Here is a 22021-nt window from a genome sequence, read left to right on the forward strand (position 1 = left end):
GTTTGTCTTTACTTAGCAGAAGTGGATGCTTAAGGAGCATCTGCTTGGCCTTCTTCTTTTTTTTTCTTTCTTTTTTTTTTGTATACTGAATCGAGGCTCGTGAAAGAGCTAACATTAACTTCACAAACAAAATCGACCAGACAAACAAAATACACAAAAAGAGGGAGCGGAAGACAAGATGGGGAGAAAAGGGGAAGCACACACACACACACAACATCCGAGAGCAGGGAGATGTGTGGAAGGGAGAGGGCCCGTGGGGAGGAGGCGTGGGAAGGGGGGGGGGGGGAGGGAGAAGTATAAAGCAGAAGGACACCAGGGACTTCCAGGACAAAAGTTGGTATTTCAAAAAGGGGAATTGGGGTGAAATTAGCGGGGGTAGAAAAGATCAAGGTTTTGGATGGGGGAAGATAAGAGATGGTGGTGAACAGCTGTTTAAAGACTTGGAGGGTGGAGTGGGATTGAAGAGAGTGAGGGAGTTTGTTCCAGAGGCGGGAGAAAAGAGGAATGAAGGAGTGAAGGTGAGCAGAGAGTCTTGATTTTGGCAGTTTAACCAAAAGAGGGTTGCAGGCAGATCTTGTGCGACCTGTAGGAATATTTGCGGGACATAGCCCAGAGAGAGCTGGGGGGGCAAGGCCAGAGAGGAGTCGGTAGAAGACGGAAAGACCACCAACCTGCCTGCGGTGAGTGAGTGAGAGGCCCTTGGAGTTAGCTTCATCGCGGGAGATTCCAATGATTCTGAATGCTTTGGTTTCAACAGCGTGAAGGCGAGCTAGGTGTGAGGCAGGAGCACCAGCCCAGAGGGGAGAGCAGTATTCCATTGAGCTGCGGATAAAAGCCTTGTATATGGTGAGGAGCTCAGGTGTGCCAAGGAAGGACTTCGCACGACGGAGGATGCCCAGTCGGCGACTGGCTTTGGAGGCCAGCTTGGAAATGTGGTTTTCCCAGGAAAGATCATGGCAGATAGTGAGACCCAAAAGCTTGAGTGACAGAACTTCTTGGAGAGGATTATTCAGAAAGTGGATGGGAGGGTTGTCCAGTCGGTCTTTTCGGAGAGACATCGTAAGAGTGTGAGATTTGTCAGGATTGAAAGACATGTTCCACTTGTTTGCCCAGTCTGTGATTTTGTCAAGGTCTGCAGAGAGTGAGGAGGCTGCAGACTGCCGATCTGAGGGATGAAGAATGGAGCGACAGAGAGTAGAGTCGTCAGCAAAGAGATAGAGAGGATTTTCAAGAGAGTCAGAGAGATCATTGATGAAGACCAGAAAAAGCACAGGGCCCAGAACACTGCCTTGGGGAACTCCAGCCTGAACAGGAAGAGGAGATGAGAGAAACCCATTCAGGGCCACATGTTGACTACGACTAGAGAGGAAGTCCGCCAGCCATGCGTGGAGATTTCCATGGATACCAAAAGAGGAGAGTTTGGTGAGCAGAGCAGGGTGCCAAACCGTATCGAAGGCACGTGATATGTCAAGGGAGACTGCTCTAATTTCCTGTTTGGCATTGAGGACCTCCGTCCATTGTTGAGAAAGCAGAAGCAGCATGTCCAGAGTGGAGTGTCCAGGTCTGAAACCAAATTGATGATCAGAGATCAAGCCATTGGAGAAGAGGAAAGATTTCATATCTGAAGCATTGATGGATTCCATGACTTTGCTGATAATTGGGAGAAGGCTGATTGGTCTGTAGTTGCTGGGATCTGTTTTTGCACCTTTTTTGTGCAAAGCGGTGATGTTCTTGATCTTGCGTTTCAGAATCGGCAAAGTTTGTCTTTACTTTATCAGAAGTGGATGTTTCCGGAGCCTCAGCTTGGCTTTCTTCTTGATCTCGTGTTTCAGAATCGGCAAAGTTTGTCTTTACTTTATCAGAAGTGGATGCTTAAGGAGCCTCTGCTTGGCCTTCTTCTTGATCTCGTGTTTCAGAATTGGCAAAATTGTCTTTGCTTTATCAGAAGTGGATGCTTGAGGAGCCTCTGCTTGGCCTTCTTCTTGATCTCGTGTTTCAGAATAAGCAAAGTTTGTCTTTACTTTATCAGAAGTGGATGTTTAAGGAGCCTCTGCTTGGCCTTCTTCTTGAACTCATGTTTCAGAATGGGCAAAGTTTGTCTTTACTTTATCAGAAGTGGATGTTTAAGGAGTCTCTGCTTGGCCTTCTTCTTGATCTCGTGTTTCAGAATAGGCAACGTTTGTCTTTACTTTGTCAGAAGTGGATGCTTAAGGAGCCTCTGCTTGGCCTTCTTCTTGATTTCGTGTTTCAGAAAAGGCAAAGTTTGTCTTTACTTTATCAGAAGTGGATGCTTAAGGAGCCTCTGCTTGGCCTTCTTCTTGATCTTGAGTTTCAGAATCGGCAAAGTTTGTCTTTACTTTATCAGAATTGGATGTTTAAGGAGCCTCTGCTTGGCCTTCTTCTTGATCTCGTGTTTCAGAATAGGCAACGTTTGTCTTTACTTTATCAGAAGTGGATGTTTAAGGAGCCGAGGCAAAGTTTGTCTTTACTTAGCAGAAGTGGATGCTTAAGGAGCGTCTGCTTGGCCTTCTTCTTGATCTTGAGTTTCAGAATCGGCAAAGTTTGTCTTTACTTTATCAGAAGTGGATGTTTCCGGAGCCTCAGCTTGGCTTTCTTCTTGATCTCGTGTTTCAGAATCGGCAAAGTTTGTCTTTACTTTATCAGAAGTGGATGCTTAAGGAGCCTCTGCTTGGCCTTCTTCTTGATCTCGTGTTTCAGAATTGGCAAAGTTTGTCTTTACTTTATCAGAAGTGGATGCTTGAGGAGCCTCTGCTTGGCCTTCTTCTTGATCTCGTGTTTCAGAATCGGCAAAGTTTGTAAGCCGTAAATCTCAGTTATATTCACAGCACCACGACAGAATCGACCAATCCAACAAAGCTTTGGCGTTTCCATGTTTCAGGTCCGGATCATGAAATAGGGAAAAAGACTGGCGCTTGTCTTTTCACTTTTGCACAGCATTCCATTAATAGCCGGTGTATTCTGTTAGAGTATTTCAGTTTGATATTAATTATCTTAATCCTTTGTTCTATAATCCTCATATGATGATGATAATGGTGCGAGTCGTCACTTTCGACGAATCTCTTCCCTTTGTTGGCGTGCTCACTAAGCATTGTGCGTTGTGCGATGGCTGTATAGGTATACATGGGTGGTGAATGGTGAGCAAGTCAGCTGGTACCAATTAAGGGAAAAACCTGCACAGCGAAGGGATTAAAGTGACAGAGGTTTGTGCTATCCCTGTACCACTCTCTATTCCTATAAGCATTGTTGGCTGCAGGTTCAGTAAATGTAATGTTAAGTCTGATACACATAGCACAGCAGACTGTCAGGTCGTCAGTATGATGACGGCTGCCCTTCATGTCTAAAGTGGACACAGCTGTCTGCAGATGCTGCGCAGTGATGCCGAAATTGGTGCCATCACTGACTTTCATGGGCACATTTATCCACGATGTAGCGCTGCCCAGGATGACCTAGAGTTGCGGTTTAGTGTCAGAGTGTCCTCGAAGCCTTAGCGTGAAGAGGTTTCCCACAAGGAAGTGGGAATCTGTTACCCTGGTCAAGGGGCCCATACTAGGTACTGTCAGCCGGAGCCAGCTGAGCCCGGGTCTCACATAGGGCCGGGACGTCACTCCTCGAGGTAGCTGAAAAACTGCTACCCTGCGACCCTGCTGTCCTTATATATTTAGGATTAGGATCTTATCTGGGATCCCTCATCTCACTTTCCACCCAAAAGTTTATATTGTGCTGTCCGTGGGTGTGTGTATTGCTGTATTAGAATTGGGACATGTTGAATTTTTTTTTCACTTGATTTCCCAGAATAGTTTGTTGTGGAGCCTGAACTGGAAGTCTTTTTTAAATGATTCTTTATTAATTTTTTTTATTTTTAAGGATTGTATATGGAAGACGGTGGATATAACATTTGGAAAAGATAATAGTGTAGCAGCATAGCAAACCTGTTGTGCATTTTGTGATACAAGCACCAAATTTGGCACAAATGTACATTAATATGTTGCGAACATTTTCAGATATTGGGCCACTTGAAATTCCGTAATTTTTTTTTTCAATTTTTTTCAAATTTCGTAATTTCAAATTTTTCGGGTGACACCGTCACAATTTCGGTCTTCGAGGCCGGCCGATATAGTGGGGCGGCTTAGCCCAAATATTCAAAAGAATTGTGCATTTTGTGATACAAGCACCAAATTTGGCACAAATGTACATTAATATGTTGCGAACATTGTGTGGTCAGCAATGAAGACGAGAGTCTGAATTACATGTATGCAAAAGACCTTGTGAACCAGTGAAGCAAATACACGGGTAAGCATGAATTAAATCTAGGGCATGATATAATTTCCATGATGTTTACCTCTACACTCAATGGTGGAAGGAGGTAATGTTTTGATCCCAGCTTGTCTGTATGTCTGTTTGTCTGTTAGTCCACAAAATTCCAGACAAAGCTTGTAGTAGTGGTAGTTGTAGTGGTAGTGGTGATAACAGAAATTGTTATATAGAACTGAACTTATATTATTATTATATGCAGAAAATAACTTCATTTCTATATGCCCTGCAGTGGACAGGTTAATTGGTTTATGCACTGAAGGGGTCACCCTGGTGTGCACTGCTGTGTTCTGCCTCACTGAGTTGTTCAGGTATGATGTACTCAGCACAAGCTTCCGGTCGGCCCGGAGGTGGGGGTGCGGGGCCTGTCACGGAACGTCAAAACAAACGGCCTGCCGGGGCCGCCCAAAAGTCGGGCGTGAGGGGCGCGTCCACTAATGGAACGCCTCTCGCTTCCCAGATCGAGGGCCACGTGGTCAGGAGAACCTCGTCCCTTCCGGTCACACTTTGCCTATCGGCCGGCCTCGAAGACCGAAATTGTGACGGTGTCACCCGAAAAATTTGAAATTACGAAATTTGAAAAATTTTGAAAAAAAAAATTACGGAATTTCAAGTGGCCCAATATCTGAAAATGTTTGCAACATATTAATGTACATTTGTGCCAAATTTGGTGCTTGTATCACAAAATGCACAATTCTTTTGAATATTTGGGCTAAGCCGCGCCACTATAATGGACATTTTGAAGATATTATTTGTTGTTCCAGCTCAAATTTTCCTTGGGATATGTCATTTTCAGTGCGTATACTGACTGCAATGTGACTGCACTAAATATCATTGTTTGTTTACCTGTGTGCACATCTCATGACGACATCTTTAGGGAGAGTTTTCTGAGTGCATGAATGTCTTATGCCTGGGATATCAGTATCTATTTTCTCCTCAAGGTTTGGCCTTGGTCGCTTCACCACAGAGCATGAGGTACACTACACTGCAGAGAAGTGTATCCAACACGTGAAGCGTCTCCGTGAGATGAGGTACTCATGTCAACTTCTTCGTCGTTTGATTCCGACCTGATGTCTGACACTATACTTTACTTTATTACCCTCACCTGAGGACAGGGTATTGCATTTGAGTCCGTCTGTCTGTCTGTCTGTTTGTTTGTCCGTTTGTCGGGCGTGAGGGGCGCGTCCAGAATAAATATGATTTTCTCTGCAACCTTTAGTCCAATTGACAGAAAATTTTTACCGTAGGTGCAACTCACCTACAGTCGCGTGAAAAAGTAATTACACCCCATGTAAAGTTTTGACTTTTTCAACATATTTCAACATACAGCAATTATTTTTTATTTTTTTTATTTTTTTGTATACAAGATCGAGGCTCGTGAAAGAGCTAACATTAATCACACAAAAAGAGAAACCGACACACAAAACACAAAAAACAAGGGGAGCGGCAGACAAGATGGGGAGAGAGGGGGAAGGACACAAAAGAGAGGGGGAAGAGGGGGAAGGACACAAACACAACATTTAAGAGCAGGGACATCGGGAGGACTTGGGGGGAGGTGGGAGAGGATTAAAACATATGAACACTGCAAGGACTCTGGGGTGAATTACCGGGGGTAGAAAAGATCAAGGTTTTCGATGGGGGACGATAAGAGATGGTGGTGAACAGCTGTTTTAAAGACCTGAGGGAGGAGTGGGATTGAAGGGAGTGGGGGAGTTTGTTCCAGAGGCGGGAGAAAAGGGGAATGAAAGAGTGAAGGTGAGCAGAGAGCCTAGACTTTGGCAGTTTAACCATAAGAGGGTTGCAGGCAGATCTTGTGCGACCTGAAGGAATATTGGGGGGACAGAGCACAGAGAGAGCTGGGGGAGCAAGGCCGGAGAGGAGTCGGTAGAAGACAGAAAGACCACCAACCTGCCTGCGGTGAGTGAGTGAAAGGCCCTCGGCGTTGACTACATCGCAGGAGATTCCAATGATTCTGAAAGCTTTGGCCTCAACAGCGTGAAGCCGAGCAAGGATTTGATCTTCATTTCAACAATGTTGATAGATAAAGGTGATATAATATAACAAATATCATGAAACATTTACATTTTGTAGTCCATTGTGTAATTTAAATAAACATAAATGCAAATTTCGCATGTGGAAAAAGTAAGTACACCCCTACATTTATCACTACTTCAAATACCTAAAATTAGAATCAGGTGCACCAGCTCAGGTGCAAATGATTAGAACATCGTTAAAGAGGATCTTGGAGGAACCTGTCTTATTTAAACCTCAGACATTTAGTTTGGTTTGCTCTTTGTTGTTGAAGTGTGTGGCGTCACAATGCTTAGATCAAAAGAGCTCTCTGAGGCCTTCAGAAAGAAGGTTATAGATGCCTACGAGTCTGGTAAGGGATTTAAAAAGATCTCCAAACAATTTGAAATCAATCATTCGACTGTCCGGAAGATCATCTACAAGTGGAGAAGATTCCAAACAACTGCCAACTTGTTCAGACCAGGCCGCCCCAGCAAGTTCAGCCGGAGAGCAGACCGCAAGATGCTGAAAGAAGTCTCTAAGAACCTCAGAATATCATCACGGGACCTACAGGTAGCTCTTGCCACTGTTGATGTCAAAGTGCACGAGTCTACCATTGGAAAGAGGCTGCACAAATTTGATCTACATGGGAGGTGTGCCAGGAGGAAACCTTTGCTGTCCAGAAAGAACATCAGGCCATGGCTAAAGTTTGCCAATGAACACCTAGGCAAAGACCAGCACTTCTGGAACAATGTGCTCTGGACAGATGAGTCAAAGGTAGAGCTATTTGGCCACAGTACCAGAAGACATGTTTGGCGAAAACCAAAGATAGCATTTCACCACAATAACCTGATACCAACTGCAAAGCATGGTGGTGGAAATATTATGGTTTGGGGCACCTTTGCTGCATCAGGGCCTGGGCAGCTCACCATCATATAATCCACTATGAATTCTTCATGGTACCAGAGGGTGCTTGAAGATTATGTGTGGCCATCTGTCGGAAAGTTGAAGCTCAACCGAAGGTGGACCTTGCAACATGACTATGGCCCTAAACATACCAGTAAATCCACCAAGGAATGGCTGAAAAGAAAGAAATGGAGGGTTCTGGAATGGCCAAGTCAAAGCCCGGATCTAAATCCCATCGAGATGTTGTGGGGGGATTTGAAATGAGCTGTGCATGCAAGAAACCCCTCAAACATCGCACAGCTGAAAGAATTCTGCATGGAGGAGTGGGGAAAAATTTCTCCCAGTCGATGTCAAAGACTGGTAGACAGTTATAAGAAATGCCTACTTGAAGTTGTTTCTGCCATAGGGGGCAATACCACCTATTCGAGCCAAGGGTGTACTTAGTTTTTCCAAATGCGAAATTTGCATTTATGTTTATTTAAATTATACAATGGACTACAAAATGTAAATGTTTCATGATATTTGTTATATTATATCACCTTTATCCATCAATATTGTTGAAATGAAGATCAAAAAGCTGTATGTTGAAAAATGTTGAAAAAGTCAAAACTTTGCATGGGGTGTACTTACTTTTTCACGTGACTGTATATAATTTTTTAATGATAATTATGACGTCATAGGTCAAGTGGTATTGTGGTATGGGCGCCATATTGGAAAAACTGAAAAACGTTGGACCTCTATATCTCCGAAAGCACTGTAAAGAAAAAATTGAGACATGGCTCATTGTAAAGAACTGTCCATGGGGAATAAAATGTTATTAATGATTGTCATAGGTGCTTCCATTATGACGTCATAATTCGACAAGTACAAAACTTCATCCGATCAATATGACATTTCTTCAGCGTCGTCTAGGGATAAATTGGTGGAGAAAAAGAAAATGATGATATCATCGGTCACGTGGTTCGGCCGCCATATTTGTTTTACCACAAAAGCCTTAAAAACCACTGAAAACACGTCCTGGCGAGCGTCTGCAATCTCTGATTGCTCTTTCTCGTTGTCTATGATTTACTGCAAGGAAGCTGATGTCATAGATGCTATCACCCAATGAACTCTCCTTTTTTTTGAATCCTGAAAATATGATTTAAAAGATAAATTGCAGTATTGATTTTATTGGAGACAAGGTCGAGGCTCTGGGATGAGCAAGGTGACAGGTTGAGCTTTTATTTTGAGACAAAATCCAAGATCCTGGATGCTTAAGGTGGCAGGGTGGAGCTATAATCCATATATATGTATGTATATATATATATATATATATATATATATATATATATATATATATATATATATATATATATATATATATATATATATATATATATTGTTATTGCGGTAGGGTAGCGCAATATCTAGTCAGGTGGATCTGAATAGGTAACATGCTTCGTCTTTCGCGATAGGGAATCTGCCTGTAATAAGTTCTGTTAGTCCGGTTTGTCGGGTTAAGATGTCTGCTTGTGAACATACCAGGATGTTCGAGTATTAGATAGTGTAGCGATTAAGATAACAGCCCCTGTGTGTCAAACCTGGTAGTCAAACCTTCGTCCCTTATGGCAATGCACACCAACATAAACACTTAGACAGGCCCTGTAGTGCACACAGTAAATAATTCCCTTCCCTGACGAAGACTTCGGAAGGAACAGGCAAGGAAACCAGGCCAGGACACCGCCGATGATGGCTGCCACCATCTACACCTCCGGCAGGCCGAGCCACATTGAATAGCACGAGCTATTACCACGCCACAGGCCTGTGATTCGGTGGAGGGCACTGATTGGGTGGCGCCATGGCTGATGTCACCGCCGCAAGGTTATATAGGGGCGCGCGGAGCGACATTTTCTCTCTTGCGGCTCGTGGACATCCGGCGCTTTGTCTTGCGCAGCTCCCTCTTGCTTCTCTTTGTCTTGCGCAGCACGGCTCTTGCGGTTCTTGGACATCGAGTTGGTTCTTGCGGAGCACGTCCCTCTGGCCCTCTGGCACGTTCAGCTCGAACCCTTGTGCTTTCTGGCTGTCTCGCTGTCTTGTGCTCTCTGCGCTTCCCTGCTTGGTCTTGGGAGGTCCCTGGTGGTCGTTGGCTCGGGCCTTCGCGGTGCTTTGGAGTTTGGAGCGAGGGACCTCGTGGTGTGCGGTCGGCATTGTGGAGCTTTTTAAGCGAGGCCTGGTGGCACGTGAACGGGGCCGAACGGAGCCGTGTTGGACAGCAGACAATACCAGACGACGGACAGAAAAGCTCACACCACATTTCACAATTACACAACGTGTTCTTTTCCTTTAATTCATATTCCTGTGTCTCGTTTCCAAAATCTGTGTGTGGGGATGTCCCGATTAGGATATGTATTACTGGCGCATGCTTTTCCTGTCCCACCTCCTTGTGAATAAACCCTTATATTATTTTCTGTACATATATCTGAACGCAGTTTCCGTGTGATTGATTTAATAGGTAAGGCTGCAGGGCTCTCGCGCCCCCCTCCATCCCGCGCACTTTGGTGTAGCTTTTGTTTTTGGAGTCCACCATTGAGTTTCGCCTCGAGAGCTAAGGCCTTTGCGATCGGCTTCCGCGACCGGCTGATTTTAATCAAAGGCGGCCGCACGACAATATATATATATACAGCCTTGGCATTTAATATGGAATATTTTTTTTGTGGGGGTGAACTTACTTTTCAAGATGTCTTAGAACCAAAAGTTCATTGGAATTATGTTGAAATTATTCCAGATTTTGTTAATGTGACCTTTAAAAGAAACAAAAACCACATTTGACATTTCGAAACAAATAAATTGATCCTTGAAAGTGATGTAAACTGATATCGAACTCAATTCATGGGGACAGTACTGTGTTAAACGTATGTACGTTTTCCAGAAGTATCTCTTTATTTTGCACATTAGCCAAAAATTTTTTTATCAAAAACAAAAGTTAAATTACGACTGGGATTACGGACAGTAAAATTACAGTTCAGTACTTCGTGTAACCCCCTCGAGCATTCAGGAGAGCATGTACATGTTGAGGCATGCTGGTCACGAGATTTGCCAAGGTTTGGACAGGAATCGCTTGCCATGCAGTGACAATAGTCTGCTGCAATTCACGCACAGAGGTCGGCTGCTGGTCCAAGTGGTCGATTTGACGCGTCAATTCTGCCCACAAGTTCTCTATCGGATTCATATCCGGGGACATGGCAGGCCACTCCATATGCTCTACACCACGGTCAGCAAGAAAGTGTTGGCTCATGCGAGCACGATGAGGCCATGCATTGTCATCTTGGAAGACAAAGTTTCCTCGAAAGGCTGCACGAGCATATGGAAGCAATGTTTCTTCCAGAATGGCCCTGTACTTGAACTGGTCCAGGTTTCCATTCAGAACAACCAGGTCAGTTTTGCCCCCGGCATGAAAAGCAGCCCAAACGGTCACCCCACCACCTCCAGCTTGGACTCTTGGCACTATACAATCTTTGTTGTAGGCTTCATGCACTTGTCTGCGCACTCAGACATGGCCATCTTGACGATAGACCAGAATTCTAGACTTGTCACTGAAGATCACGTGATTCCAGTGTCCTGGCTGCCATTGACGGTGCTCTCTGGCCCACTGCAATCGGCGCTTTTTGTTGTTGTCTGGTCAGGCGTGGCTTTCTCAGGGGACGCCTGGCACGATAGCCTGCTTGAACCAGTCGTTGGTTGACTAGCCTTCTGGATACAGGCACATTTGTCAGTTGCTGCCACTCAGCCCCAAGCCGATTAGCTGACTTGGTACGGCCATTGCGGACTAACCGGTGCAGCTGGCGATCATCCCTCCTTGTGGTTCTGCGGGGACGTCCTGGCCTCGGTATTGGAGTAGGGTCACCCCTCTGAGCATTTCGTTTCAGGATCTTTGACACCTGACCTTGAGTGATGCCATACTGCCGAGCAATAGCACGCTGTTTCATGACGTAATTTCGTAAAGCCACCACTCCATGACAAACAGCATTGTTCAGTTGACGGACCATCTCCAGAGGAAGCGGTAATAACTTTTGGAGACGTGCAGCAGTTGTTTTCCACAAATACAGAACGCAACAACCCTTGCATACCCAACTGTGAAGCCAATCATCAAATGCACCTGTCCGTACATTTTGCCACGCCACCTGTGATATAATCCTGTTGTTGACTTCTTGCTGCGACAGACAATCAGTGACATGGTTCTTTTAACAAATAAATCACCAAAGTGTAAAAGAAACTCACCAGATTGATATACTGAGTTAAGAAAGTAAACCCAAGTCAAGAAAAAAAACAAAAACCATATTAAATGCCAAGTCTGTATATATATATATATATATATATATATATATATATATATATATATATATATATATATATATATATATATATATATATATATAAATAAAAATAAAATCAACGACATAACACCGTGGTGAGCGCTATCCCGATCTCCTGTGGACCAAAGCATCACCTCTGTCCCGGAGGCCTCAGCCCGGCCACTCTGTCAACAGACAGAGATTTATTCTTTGGTCCCCATTGGCTAAACATCATGCAGAGCCGCCAATCCAGATTTCGGGCTTATTTACCACATTTACCACAGATGAACGGACCAGAGTTGAGATCTACTGTAATCTATATACCCCAAAGAGGATAACAACATGACCCTTCCTACGACTCACGCTGGGAGTGGTTATACTGCTGAACTAAATACAAGAAAAATTGGAATCAGCTAATTATTTTTGAGGACCTTTCAAGACCTGCCTCTGAAAGCTGCTTAAAGACTTGCAATGACAAAATTATTGGCAGTCAGAGGATATGATTAATTTTAGAAACCTCTTGAACTCTCCGTCAGTTCAGTAAATATCGCCAGACTTTTTGGGCTTCCTAGTGATGAGGCACGTGAATGTGCTGTCGTCTACCGCCCTCCCAAACCACACCCATTATTCCTGTCTGACTTCTCCTACTTTCTGACCCAGCTATGTTCCCTCTCCCCCTCAATCCTCCTCCTTGGTGATTTCAATATCCACATGGACTCCACTGACTCCACAATAACCACTGACTTCACTGATTTACTCACTTGCTTTAACCTCACTCAACATGTCAACTTTCCTACGCATATCCGTGGTCACATTTTGGACCTTGTCTGCTCCACTGGATTAATTTTGCACCATCTCTCTGGCTCCGACCTCACCCTCTCTGACCACTTAGCCATCACTATGACCATCAACATCCCCACCCCAACACCAAGACATTATCGCACAATCAACTTCCGTAAGCTAAACGCTCTTTCACCTACCTCATTCTCATCCACCCTCTCTGAAAAAATGTCCACTTCTCCCTTCATTGACCTCCACACCCCTTCCGACCTCACTGACTACTACAACCACACTCTCTCCTCCTGCCTTGACCAGCTTGCGCCTCTAAAAACCAAAACAGTTTCTTTCACCCATTCTGCTCCCTGGTTTACCCCTGAACTCCGCCTGATGAAAACTCGTGCTCGCCAACTTGAAAGACTCCGCAATAAAACAGGTCTCACAGTTCACTCCCAAGCCTACAAGGACCACCTACAACACTACAAAGATGCCCTCTCCCACGCCCGCTCCGCCTACTACTCTCAAATTATCCACTCTGGCTCCGGAAACCCAAAAGCACTCTTCTCGACAATAAACAAACTCCTCCGCCCCCTGGACACCACCACCCAGTCATTCACAGTAGACAACTGCATCTCCTTCCTTTCTTTCTTCCAACGCAAAATTGACAACATCTACAACAGCTTGACCACCGCCGCACCCGCTCCCCCTCCAACCACCTGCCCCCCCTTATCCTGCCTTCCCCTGTCTCAATTCTCCCCGGTCTCCCCTACTGACCTCTCTGAACTCCTCATAGGAATGAAAACTGCCACCTGCACTCTTGACCCCATCCCCTCCAGCTTTGTCAAGGCCTCCCTCCCTGCTCTCTCTCCACTTATCATTGCAACAATAAACTCCTCCCTGTCTACAGGCATCGTCCCACCATCCCTCAAAATTGCTGCTGTTACCCCCATTCTAAAAAAACCTGGTCTAAACCCTGACACCCTACACAACTTCAGACCCATCTCCAACCTACCCTTTCTGTCGAAAGTTTTGGAACGCGCTGTAGCCACTCAACTCAAACATCACCTCTCTGCCAATAACCTGTATGAAACATTCCAATCCGGATTCCGCTCCAACCACAGTACTGAAACTGCTCTCCTCAAAATCACCAACGACCTTCTCCTCTCCTCTGACGCTGGCAACCTCAACATTCTCGTCCTCCTCGACCTCAGCACTGCCTTTGACACCATCGATCACACCATCCTCCTCACCCGACTTGAATCCACCTTTAACGTTACCGGCACTGCCCTCTCTTGGATTAAATCATACCTCTCTGACAGACGCCAGTTCATCTCCATCAATAACTGCAAATCCCCCACTGCTCCCCTCCCCCAAGGTGTCCCCCAAGGTTCAGTTATTGGCCCCCTCCTCTTCATCCTTTACCTGTCCCCCCTCGGTCACTTAATCCGCCGTCATGGTCTCCAATTCCACTGCTTCGCCGATGACATCCAGCTTTTCATCTCCACCAAGTCCGTCTCCACCGACACCCACTCTATCCTGACAAACTGCATCTCTGAAATAAAATCCTGGCTTCAAATCAACTTCCTCAAACTTAACTGTGATAAATCTGAAATAATCATCATTGGCCCAAAAACGCTCACAAAATCCACCCATAACTTTGCCCTCAACATTGACGGTATCCCAGTATCCACCTCCCCTCTCATCCGGAATCTTGGCGTCATCTTTGACCAAACCCTCTCCTTCGACAAATACACGAAACAGATCACAAAGACAGCCTTCTTTCACCTGAAAAACATCGCCCGTCTCCGCTCATCCCTCTCCTCCACGGCTGCAGAAACCCTCATCCACGCCTTCATCACCTCCCGTCTGGACTACTGCAATAGCCTCCTCTATGGTTCACCCTCAACAATCACCAATAAACTCCAATACATTCAGAACTCCGCTGCCCGTCTACTCACCCATTCCCGGACCCGTGACCACATCACCCCCGTCCTTTACAAGCTTCACTGGCTCCCCATCTCCCAGAGAATCCAGTACAAAATCCTCCTCTTGACCTACAAAGCCCTCCATAACCTGGCCCCATCCTACCTGGCTGACCTCCTCTCCAGACACACTCCCACCCGCAACCTCCGCTCTGCTGGTACCAACCTCCTGACCCCCCCCCATCCAGACCAAATTCAGATCCTGGGGGGACAGGGCCTTCTCCATCGCTGCTCCCACCCTCTGGAACTCACTACCTCACACCATCAGAGACTCCTCCTCACTCACCACATTCAAAACATCACTCAAGACCCACCTGTTCAGCACTGCATTCAACATTCAACCCACAGCATTTAACCCCTGACTATCACTTCTCCTTCTCCCTCCTTTTGCTTTAAATATTTCCCTATTGATTCTTGTCTTTTTGCAATTGTTGTTTTCATGTTTTGTTATGCATTATGTTTTGCACTCTGTCAAAGCGCCTTTGGGCTTCATGAAAAGCGCTATACAAAATAAATGAATTATTATTATTATTATTATTTACTGTTATGAGGCCACAGCAAAAGGCCTGCCTTTTTTACGATGAAAAAAGGTAAAAAGTCAAACATTTGAACAGCCTCGGACGTGCACCTTGACCCCATGGCCAATGCACAATGTCAACAAGGCTGTCCCAATAACAATACACATGCGCCTCAACCCCAAGGGGGAAGCACATGGTCATTCAAACGCATGCATCATGCCCCCGAGGGGCCACAATGCATGGTCATACAATTGGGACCACTCCTCTTAATTGGAATAAGACCCCTTGATCCACCGACAGGGCATTACTCCTGCCAGGTACAATTTTGCAGGCTTATTTACTGTTATGAGGCCACAGCAAAAGGCCTGCCTTTTTTACAATGAAAAAAGGTAAAAAGTCAAACATTTGAACAGCCTCGGACGTGCACCTTGACCCCATGGCCAAGGCACAACGTCAACAAGGCTGTCCCAATAACAATACACATGCGCCTCAACCCCAAGGGGGGGAAGCACATGGTCATTCAAACGCATGCATCATGCCCCCGAGGGGCCACAATGCATGGTCATACAATTGGGACCACTCCTCTTAATAGGAGTAAGACCCCTTAATCCACCAGCAGGGCATTACTCCTGCCAGGTCCGATTTTGCAGGCTTGTTTACTGTTATGAGGCCACAGCAAAAGGCCTGCCTTTTTTACAATGAAAAAAGGTAAAAGGTCAAACATTTGAACAGCCTCGGACGTGCACCTTGACCCCATGGCCAAGGCACAACGTCAACAAGGCTGTCCCAATAACAATACACATGCGCCTCAACCCCAAGGGGGAGGCACATGGTCATTCAAACGCATGCATCATGCCCCCGAGGGGCCACAATGCATGGTCATATAATTGGGACGACTCCTCTTAATAGGAGTAAGACCCCTTAATCCACCAGCAGGGCATTACTCCTGCCAGGTCCGATTTTGCAGGCTTGATCACCTGTATTGGGGGCCACAGGGAAGCCCTGCCTTTTTTACAAGAAAAAAGGTAAAAAGTCAAACATTTGAACAGCCTTGGGCGTGCACCTTGACCCCATGGTCAAGGCACATCGTCAACAAGGCTGTCCCCATAACAATACACATGCGCCTCAACCCCGAGGGGGAAACGCATGGTCATTCAAACGCATGCATCATGCCCCCCAAAGGGCCACAATGCATGGTCATACAGGTGGGACCACTCCTCTTAATAGGAGTGAGACCCCTTAATCCACCGGCAGGGAATTACTCCTGCCAGGTCAGATTTGCATGCAGTTATTTGTCCAGCCACAGGGCGGCACACTGCGAAAAATCTAACCAATGAGGACCAAACTCGTCGATTAAGTTGATCAAGGCACCTCCTAGCTTTAATGGTGAGCACCAGCCACGGATTATGTATCGCACGGTAAAAACCGCATAACCCGCAAGGAACCAAAGACGGTCTGGACAAACAATCCCATCTACTTTCTCAACAATCCTCTCCAAGAAGTTCTGTCACTCAATCTCTTGGGTCTCACAATCTGCCATGATCCTTCTTGGGAAAACCACATTTCCAAGCTGGCCTCCAAAGCCAGTCGCCGACTGGGCATCCTCCGTCGTGCGAAGTCCTTCCTTGGCACACCTAAGCTCCTCACCACATACAAGGCTTTCATCCGCAGCTCAATGAAATACTGCTCTCCCCTCTGGGCTGGTGCTCCTGCCTCGCACCTAGCTCGGCTTCACGCTGTTGAGGCCAAAGCTTTCAGAATCATTGGAATCTCCCGCTATGAAGCTAACTCTGAGGGCCTTTCACTCACTCCCCACAGGCAGTTTGGTGGTCTTTCTGTCTTCTACCGACTCATCTCTGACCTCGACTCCCTCTGCATCAGTTAAGCCACAAAAAGATTGTGAGAGATCGGGGGAGATCGGAGGGAGATGGGAGGGAGAGGAGAGGGGAGGGAGATGTGAGGGAGATGTGAGGGAGATGTGAGGGAAGGGGCAGGAGAGGGGGATGGGGGAGGGGGAGGGGAGGGAGATAGGAGAAGGATTGTTGCGGTTCATGTGAAAGAAAGATATGCATGGAGAGATGTCGAGTTAGTTTTTCTATAATTACAAATTAGGCTGGTTGATAGCTATGGACTTGCCACAGGAATCGGTGTATTTGGGTTTCAACGATGGATATAAGAGCTGCATATGACATCATGTAACTGTGCAAGGGAGAGAGAGAGAGCTTTTTACGATAGCTTTTTCCAGACTGAGTCACTATCAGATGTGGAGGAGACTGTAGAACAATCCTTTTTCGAGAGGGAAGATTTCAGTCTCTGCCAGTCAACCTGAGCAAAGACTGTAGTGCTACGGTAGCTCTGAAACATTAATCATAATTGCAGCTCAGCATTGGTAAGACAGTGTCAGCTGCATACCATCTTAACAACAGAGAAGCAAAAAGGGAACTGGACGTGTTCGTTGACAACAAACGCCTGGAGTTCCAGCAAGCCCCAAAGTACCCCGGTGTACGCCTAGATCGGATACTGTCCTTCAAGCAACACCTAGAAGAAGTTAAGGACAAGGTGACATCAAGGGTCTCGCTGGTATGACCTGGGGAGCCTCCGCCAAGACCCTACGAATATCCACGCAAGCCCTGGTCTTCTCTGCAGCCGAATACTGCGCCCCAACCTGGAGCAGAAGCCCACACTTGAGAAAGGTTAATGTTGCCATTAACAACGCCCTCCGCATTGTAGCTGGTTGCCTGAAGTCCACTCCGGCATTCTACCTGCCAGTCCTAGCGGGAATCGCCCCGGCCGGCCTCCGACGGGAGGCTGCTACCCTCGCCCTGGCAAGGAATGCCCAGAAACATGACTGGCACATCCTGCACAACACCACAACGATAGTGGCGCCTCCAAGCAGCCTCAAGTCCCGCCACCCCTACAACAAGGCGGCACAAGAGATGCTCAGTTCTATCCCTGAGGACCTGTCTAGAAGCGCATGGCTGGCGGCATCTTGGAAGCAGGTGTGGGAAACGGCCGGGCCCACCCGCATCCACCGCTACATCTGGGTCCCAGGAGGTGGCGTCATAGGAGAAGACCTACCACGCCTGCAATGGACCTTGCTGAACCGTCTACGTACGGGGGTCAGCCGCTTCAAATCATCGCTGAAGATGTGGGGCCTGGCAGACAGCGCGGCGTGCGAGTGCGGCGAGCCTGAGCAGACTGCCGAACACATAATTACCACCTGCCCCCTATACAGACCACCTTCAGAAGCCGGCCTCTTCGACGTAGGACCAGAGACGAGGGCATGGCTGCACGACACTGAGCTGGCCATCTGATGATACACGAAAGAAGATTAATCATAGAAATCTGAAAGATAGTGTTTTCCCTTTTACCAAAAATAATATGGTTAGATGAGCGAGGTGGGATGAAGGAGGAATGAATGAATGAATGAATGAATTATCGTTTTAAGGCCATTTTTCCCCGCTAGAGTGGGGGTTAGCCTTGCGGGCCCAATGACAATCATGGTTCCCTGTTTGAGGCAATGTTTTTATGGAACAAGAGAGATTTCTTGGAAAGTTAATTACCATATCCACGAGGGAGAATAATTCGAATATATTAGAACAGTGGATATCCAATTGGAATAGTAGAAAATATTAGTTGCAGTACCAATTCCTAACTAATTGGCCTTGTGGGAATTTGAATTGCCTCAGATGAGGAATAGAGTTGGGATGCGTGGCTGTTATTTATTCTATGTCATCACAAAGAGGTGTACATGGAGTCATCTTGGTTAGGTGAACTGTATACTACACACATACATTAGAATTAGATGGTGTGGAGAGAAATTCACAGCTCCAGATATTCCAGGGGGTAGACTGGGGTTATCACCAAATATGAGCAGTGGAGGATAGAGCTCTTGACATAAACAGTAATCTTGCCAGCAAATGGTTTCTGGCTTCTCCATAACAGCAGAAAGAATAGCTCAGAGAGGGACAACAGTCACGGACATACTGTGAGATGAGTGTTTCTGTTCAACAGCGTCCGAAGTAGCACAAACACCATGTATGGAAGATCTGTGATGTCAGAACACATGCATGGAATGTAAGAGGTCCATACCCTTTGGGAAGGGGGAGGAGTATGAGCTGGGGAAGCATGTGCGGGGTGGGGGAGGCAGCAGGGCACCGGTTGTGGGGTAAGAAACAGGTGGCGGGCCTGTGGACCGTGCACCAACACATGTCTGCATTTGCTATACACAGACACACTGATGGTCGAAGTGGCAGTTAAAAGGACGAAGATGATCTTTGCTGTGAAAATGTGTTGGGACATGGGATGTGGTTTGTAGAGCCAGCTGGCTCGGAGGGGGTAGGAGGTAAAGTGGTGATGAAGAAGAGAAACAAAAGAGAAGACAGGAATGAGAATTATTGAAAGGGGAAGAAATCGAGTACAGTGAACCCTCGTTAATCCGGCAATCTCGCTATCCGACCAAAACATCCATGGAACAGATTCCCGCCATTCATTTTATCTCTCTAATCCGCAAAATCGTTTGTCCGACAATCTCGCTAATCCATCATTGGGTGCTGGGAACAAAGTAGTCTGGATTAACGAGGATTCACTGTATTTGACATTTTCCTTGACAGTGGGAAAGGAGGAACGTGCAGTGGGTATGCATTTTAATAAATGAAGTTAAATATTTTATTTTATCATGAGGTACTTGATAGGTAGGTGAGGAGAGGGACCTCAAACCCCTATAGAGAGAAAGAGCTGTTTTATCAATTTGTCATGTTACCTTTCACCCCTGGAGCCCACCTCCTGCCTCCCAACCTGGAAATGAGAAATCTAAAGTTGATAAATCCACGATGATCAGTTAAGAACAGACAATGAATGTTTCGTGCTCTAACAACCGAGCATATTGTTTTTAATTATATATTTTCTACTATTGAGAAGGTGTCTGGAGTTTGACCCACTTGATCTTTGGCAGCCCTTTGTGGGAGATGGTCCAGGAAGGAATTGACCTGAAAAGCATCCAATGGAGTCAGCACTGAGACCACTGACAACACTCCACCAATGAGTGTTTGAGAGCACAACAAAAGTAATTTTACTCATTTGCACATCGATGTGTCGATGCCGAACCTTATATTCTTGTTTTTTGTAAAACGTATTTTTGGGATTTCTTGCTGTGAATATGTGGAATTATGTGATTCTTGATGCAAATGAGATAATAAATTGAGAGAATCTACAGAAGTGATATTTCCAATTTTTTTTTTTTTTTTTTGTATACAGAATTGAGGCTCGCGAAAGAGCTAACATTTATCACAAAAAAAAAAATCAAACAGACAAACAAAATATATAAAAAGAGGGAGCGGTAGACAAGATGGGGAGAGAAGGGGAAGCACACAAACACATCATTTGAGAGCAGGGACATCGGGAGATGTGTGGGAGGGAGAGGGCTTGGGGGGAGGAGGGGTGGGAAAGGGTGGGGTGGGAGAAGTATAAAACACAGGGACACCAAGGACTTCCAGGAAATAAGTTTGCATTTCAAAAAAGTGGATTTGGGGTGAAATTAGCGGGGGTGAAGGTTTTGGATGGGGGAAGATAAGAGATGGTGGTGAACAGCTGTTTTAAAGACCTGGAGGGAGGAGTGGGATTGAAGAGAGTGAGGGAGTTTGTTCCAGAGGCGGGAGAAAAGAGGAATGAAGGAGTGAAGGTGAGCAGAGAGTCTTGATTTTGGCAGTTTTACCATAAGAGGGTTGCAGGCAGATCTTGTGCGACCTGTAGGAATATTCGGGGGACAGAGCCCAGAGAGAGCTGGGGGAGCAAGGCCGGAGAGGAGTCGGTAGAAGACGGAAAGACCACCAACCTGCCTGCGGTGAGTAAGTAAAAGGCCCTCGGAGATAGCTTCATCGCGGGATAGCTTCATCATGGTGGGTCCAGAGAGGGATGGGTTTGGGACACAAGATTTAGAGGCAAACACAAATTTTGGTCAGACAGTGGTCAAGTTTAACTGTTTACAAGTCAGGAGACGATGATGGTTCACGAGCGAGCGGTATTCAATGACGAAGGATGGACTATAACCGAAACAGGCCCGGACTGGGGGTGTCAGGGGCCCACGTGGCAGGTGTCGGCCCCCAACATGCGGTGCACATGCCTATTTACAAAGGGCCCCAATGCGCTGCGTGCGCATGCCTTTAAGAGCCAGCTGTACATAATTGTGGGTGGTGCTGGCCTGGAAATGTCAAAACGAAGGTTACTGACCTTGAAATGAGATAGAAAATAAAGTATAATCAGTTATGAGGTTAGTTAGCTACACAATACCGAAAATTCGGTTCGATTCCGACAACTTTGAAAATTTGACCTTTGTGACCTTCAAGAGTCAGAGGCTGAAGATTCTGAAATTTGTTGGAAAACTTGTATTTCATGATGCATGTGATAATATAAGATCATGTACGACATTTCACCCTATCAGGAAGCGAACAATGTCATAAAACCATCAAAAATCGACTCTTCTAAATTTTGTGACCATGTGACCTTGACCTTGGGGCACAAATGAAAAATGCACATGTGGGGCTAGACACATGACATTGGCCTAACGAAATACCAAAACCCCTGTCAGATTCACCAACTCCCTTGGAGAAGATGCAGCTTGAACTCGATTACCCCCTAAGAAGACATACTTTTCGGGCGTGGCTCCGCCCACAATGGGCGCAATACGCCCACTCTTGGCAGGACACAACTAGATCATGATATCAACCTCCCACCCAAGTTTCATCAAGCTTTAATGATATAATCTGGTAGTTATGCTGCGGACAGACAGACAGACGCACACCCATGACGAATATAGTGGTCAGTTGATAACTCGTGAACCAAAAATGCATGTTTCATCCGATATCGTTTCATGTATGTTAGAAGATTAAAGTCTGAACTATGCCGGAAACAATTACTTTATAATATGAAGTTTGTCACAATTCGAACCCGCCATCTCAATCATGGGGAGGGGAGGGCAATTAGGGGGGAGGAGGGGGGCGAGGGGAGGAGAGAGAGAGTACCCGGGTGGAGAGAGAAAACAAGGGTACCCGGGTGGAGAGGGAAAACAAGGGTACCCGGGTGGAGAGAGAAAACAAGGGTACCCGGGTGGAGAGGGAAAACAAGGGTACCCGGGTGGAGAGGGAAAACAAGGGTACCCGGGTGGAGA

At 46.1% G+C, this 22021-nt stretch overlaps 1 protein-coding gene across 1 annotated transcript in view; it reads left to right on the top strand.

Moving 5' to 3' along the window:
* The window catches only part of NFS1 (NFS1 cysteine desulfurase), a 129152-nt gene extending 109079 nt beyond the window's left edge, over positions 1-20073 (top strand). The window contains exons 12-13 of the mRNA XM_068108839.2: positions 5274-5363; positions 19811-20073. Of these exons, the coding sequence (XP_067964940.1) occupies positions 5274-5363; positions 19811-19874 (154 nt within the window). The 3' untranslated portion in view covers positions 19875-20073. The remainder of the gene's footprint in view (positions 1-5273; positions 5364-19810) is intronic.
* Positions 20074-22021: the final 1948 nt, after the last annotated feature.

The sequence above is a fragment of the Myxine glutinosa genome, chromosome 2 (genome assembly GCF_964187855.1).
Source record: "Myxine glutinosa chromosome 2, kmMyxGlut1.1, whole genome shotgun sequence".
Classification (NCBI taxonomy): Eukaryota; Metazoa; Chordata; class Myxini; order Myxiniformes; family Myxinidae; genus Myxine; species Myxine glutinosa.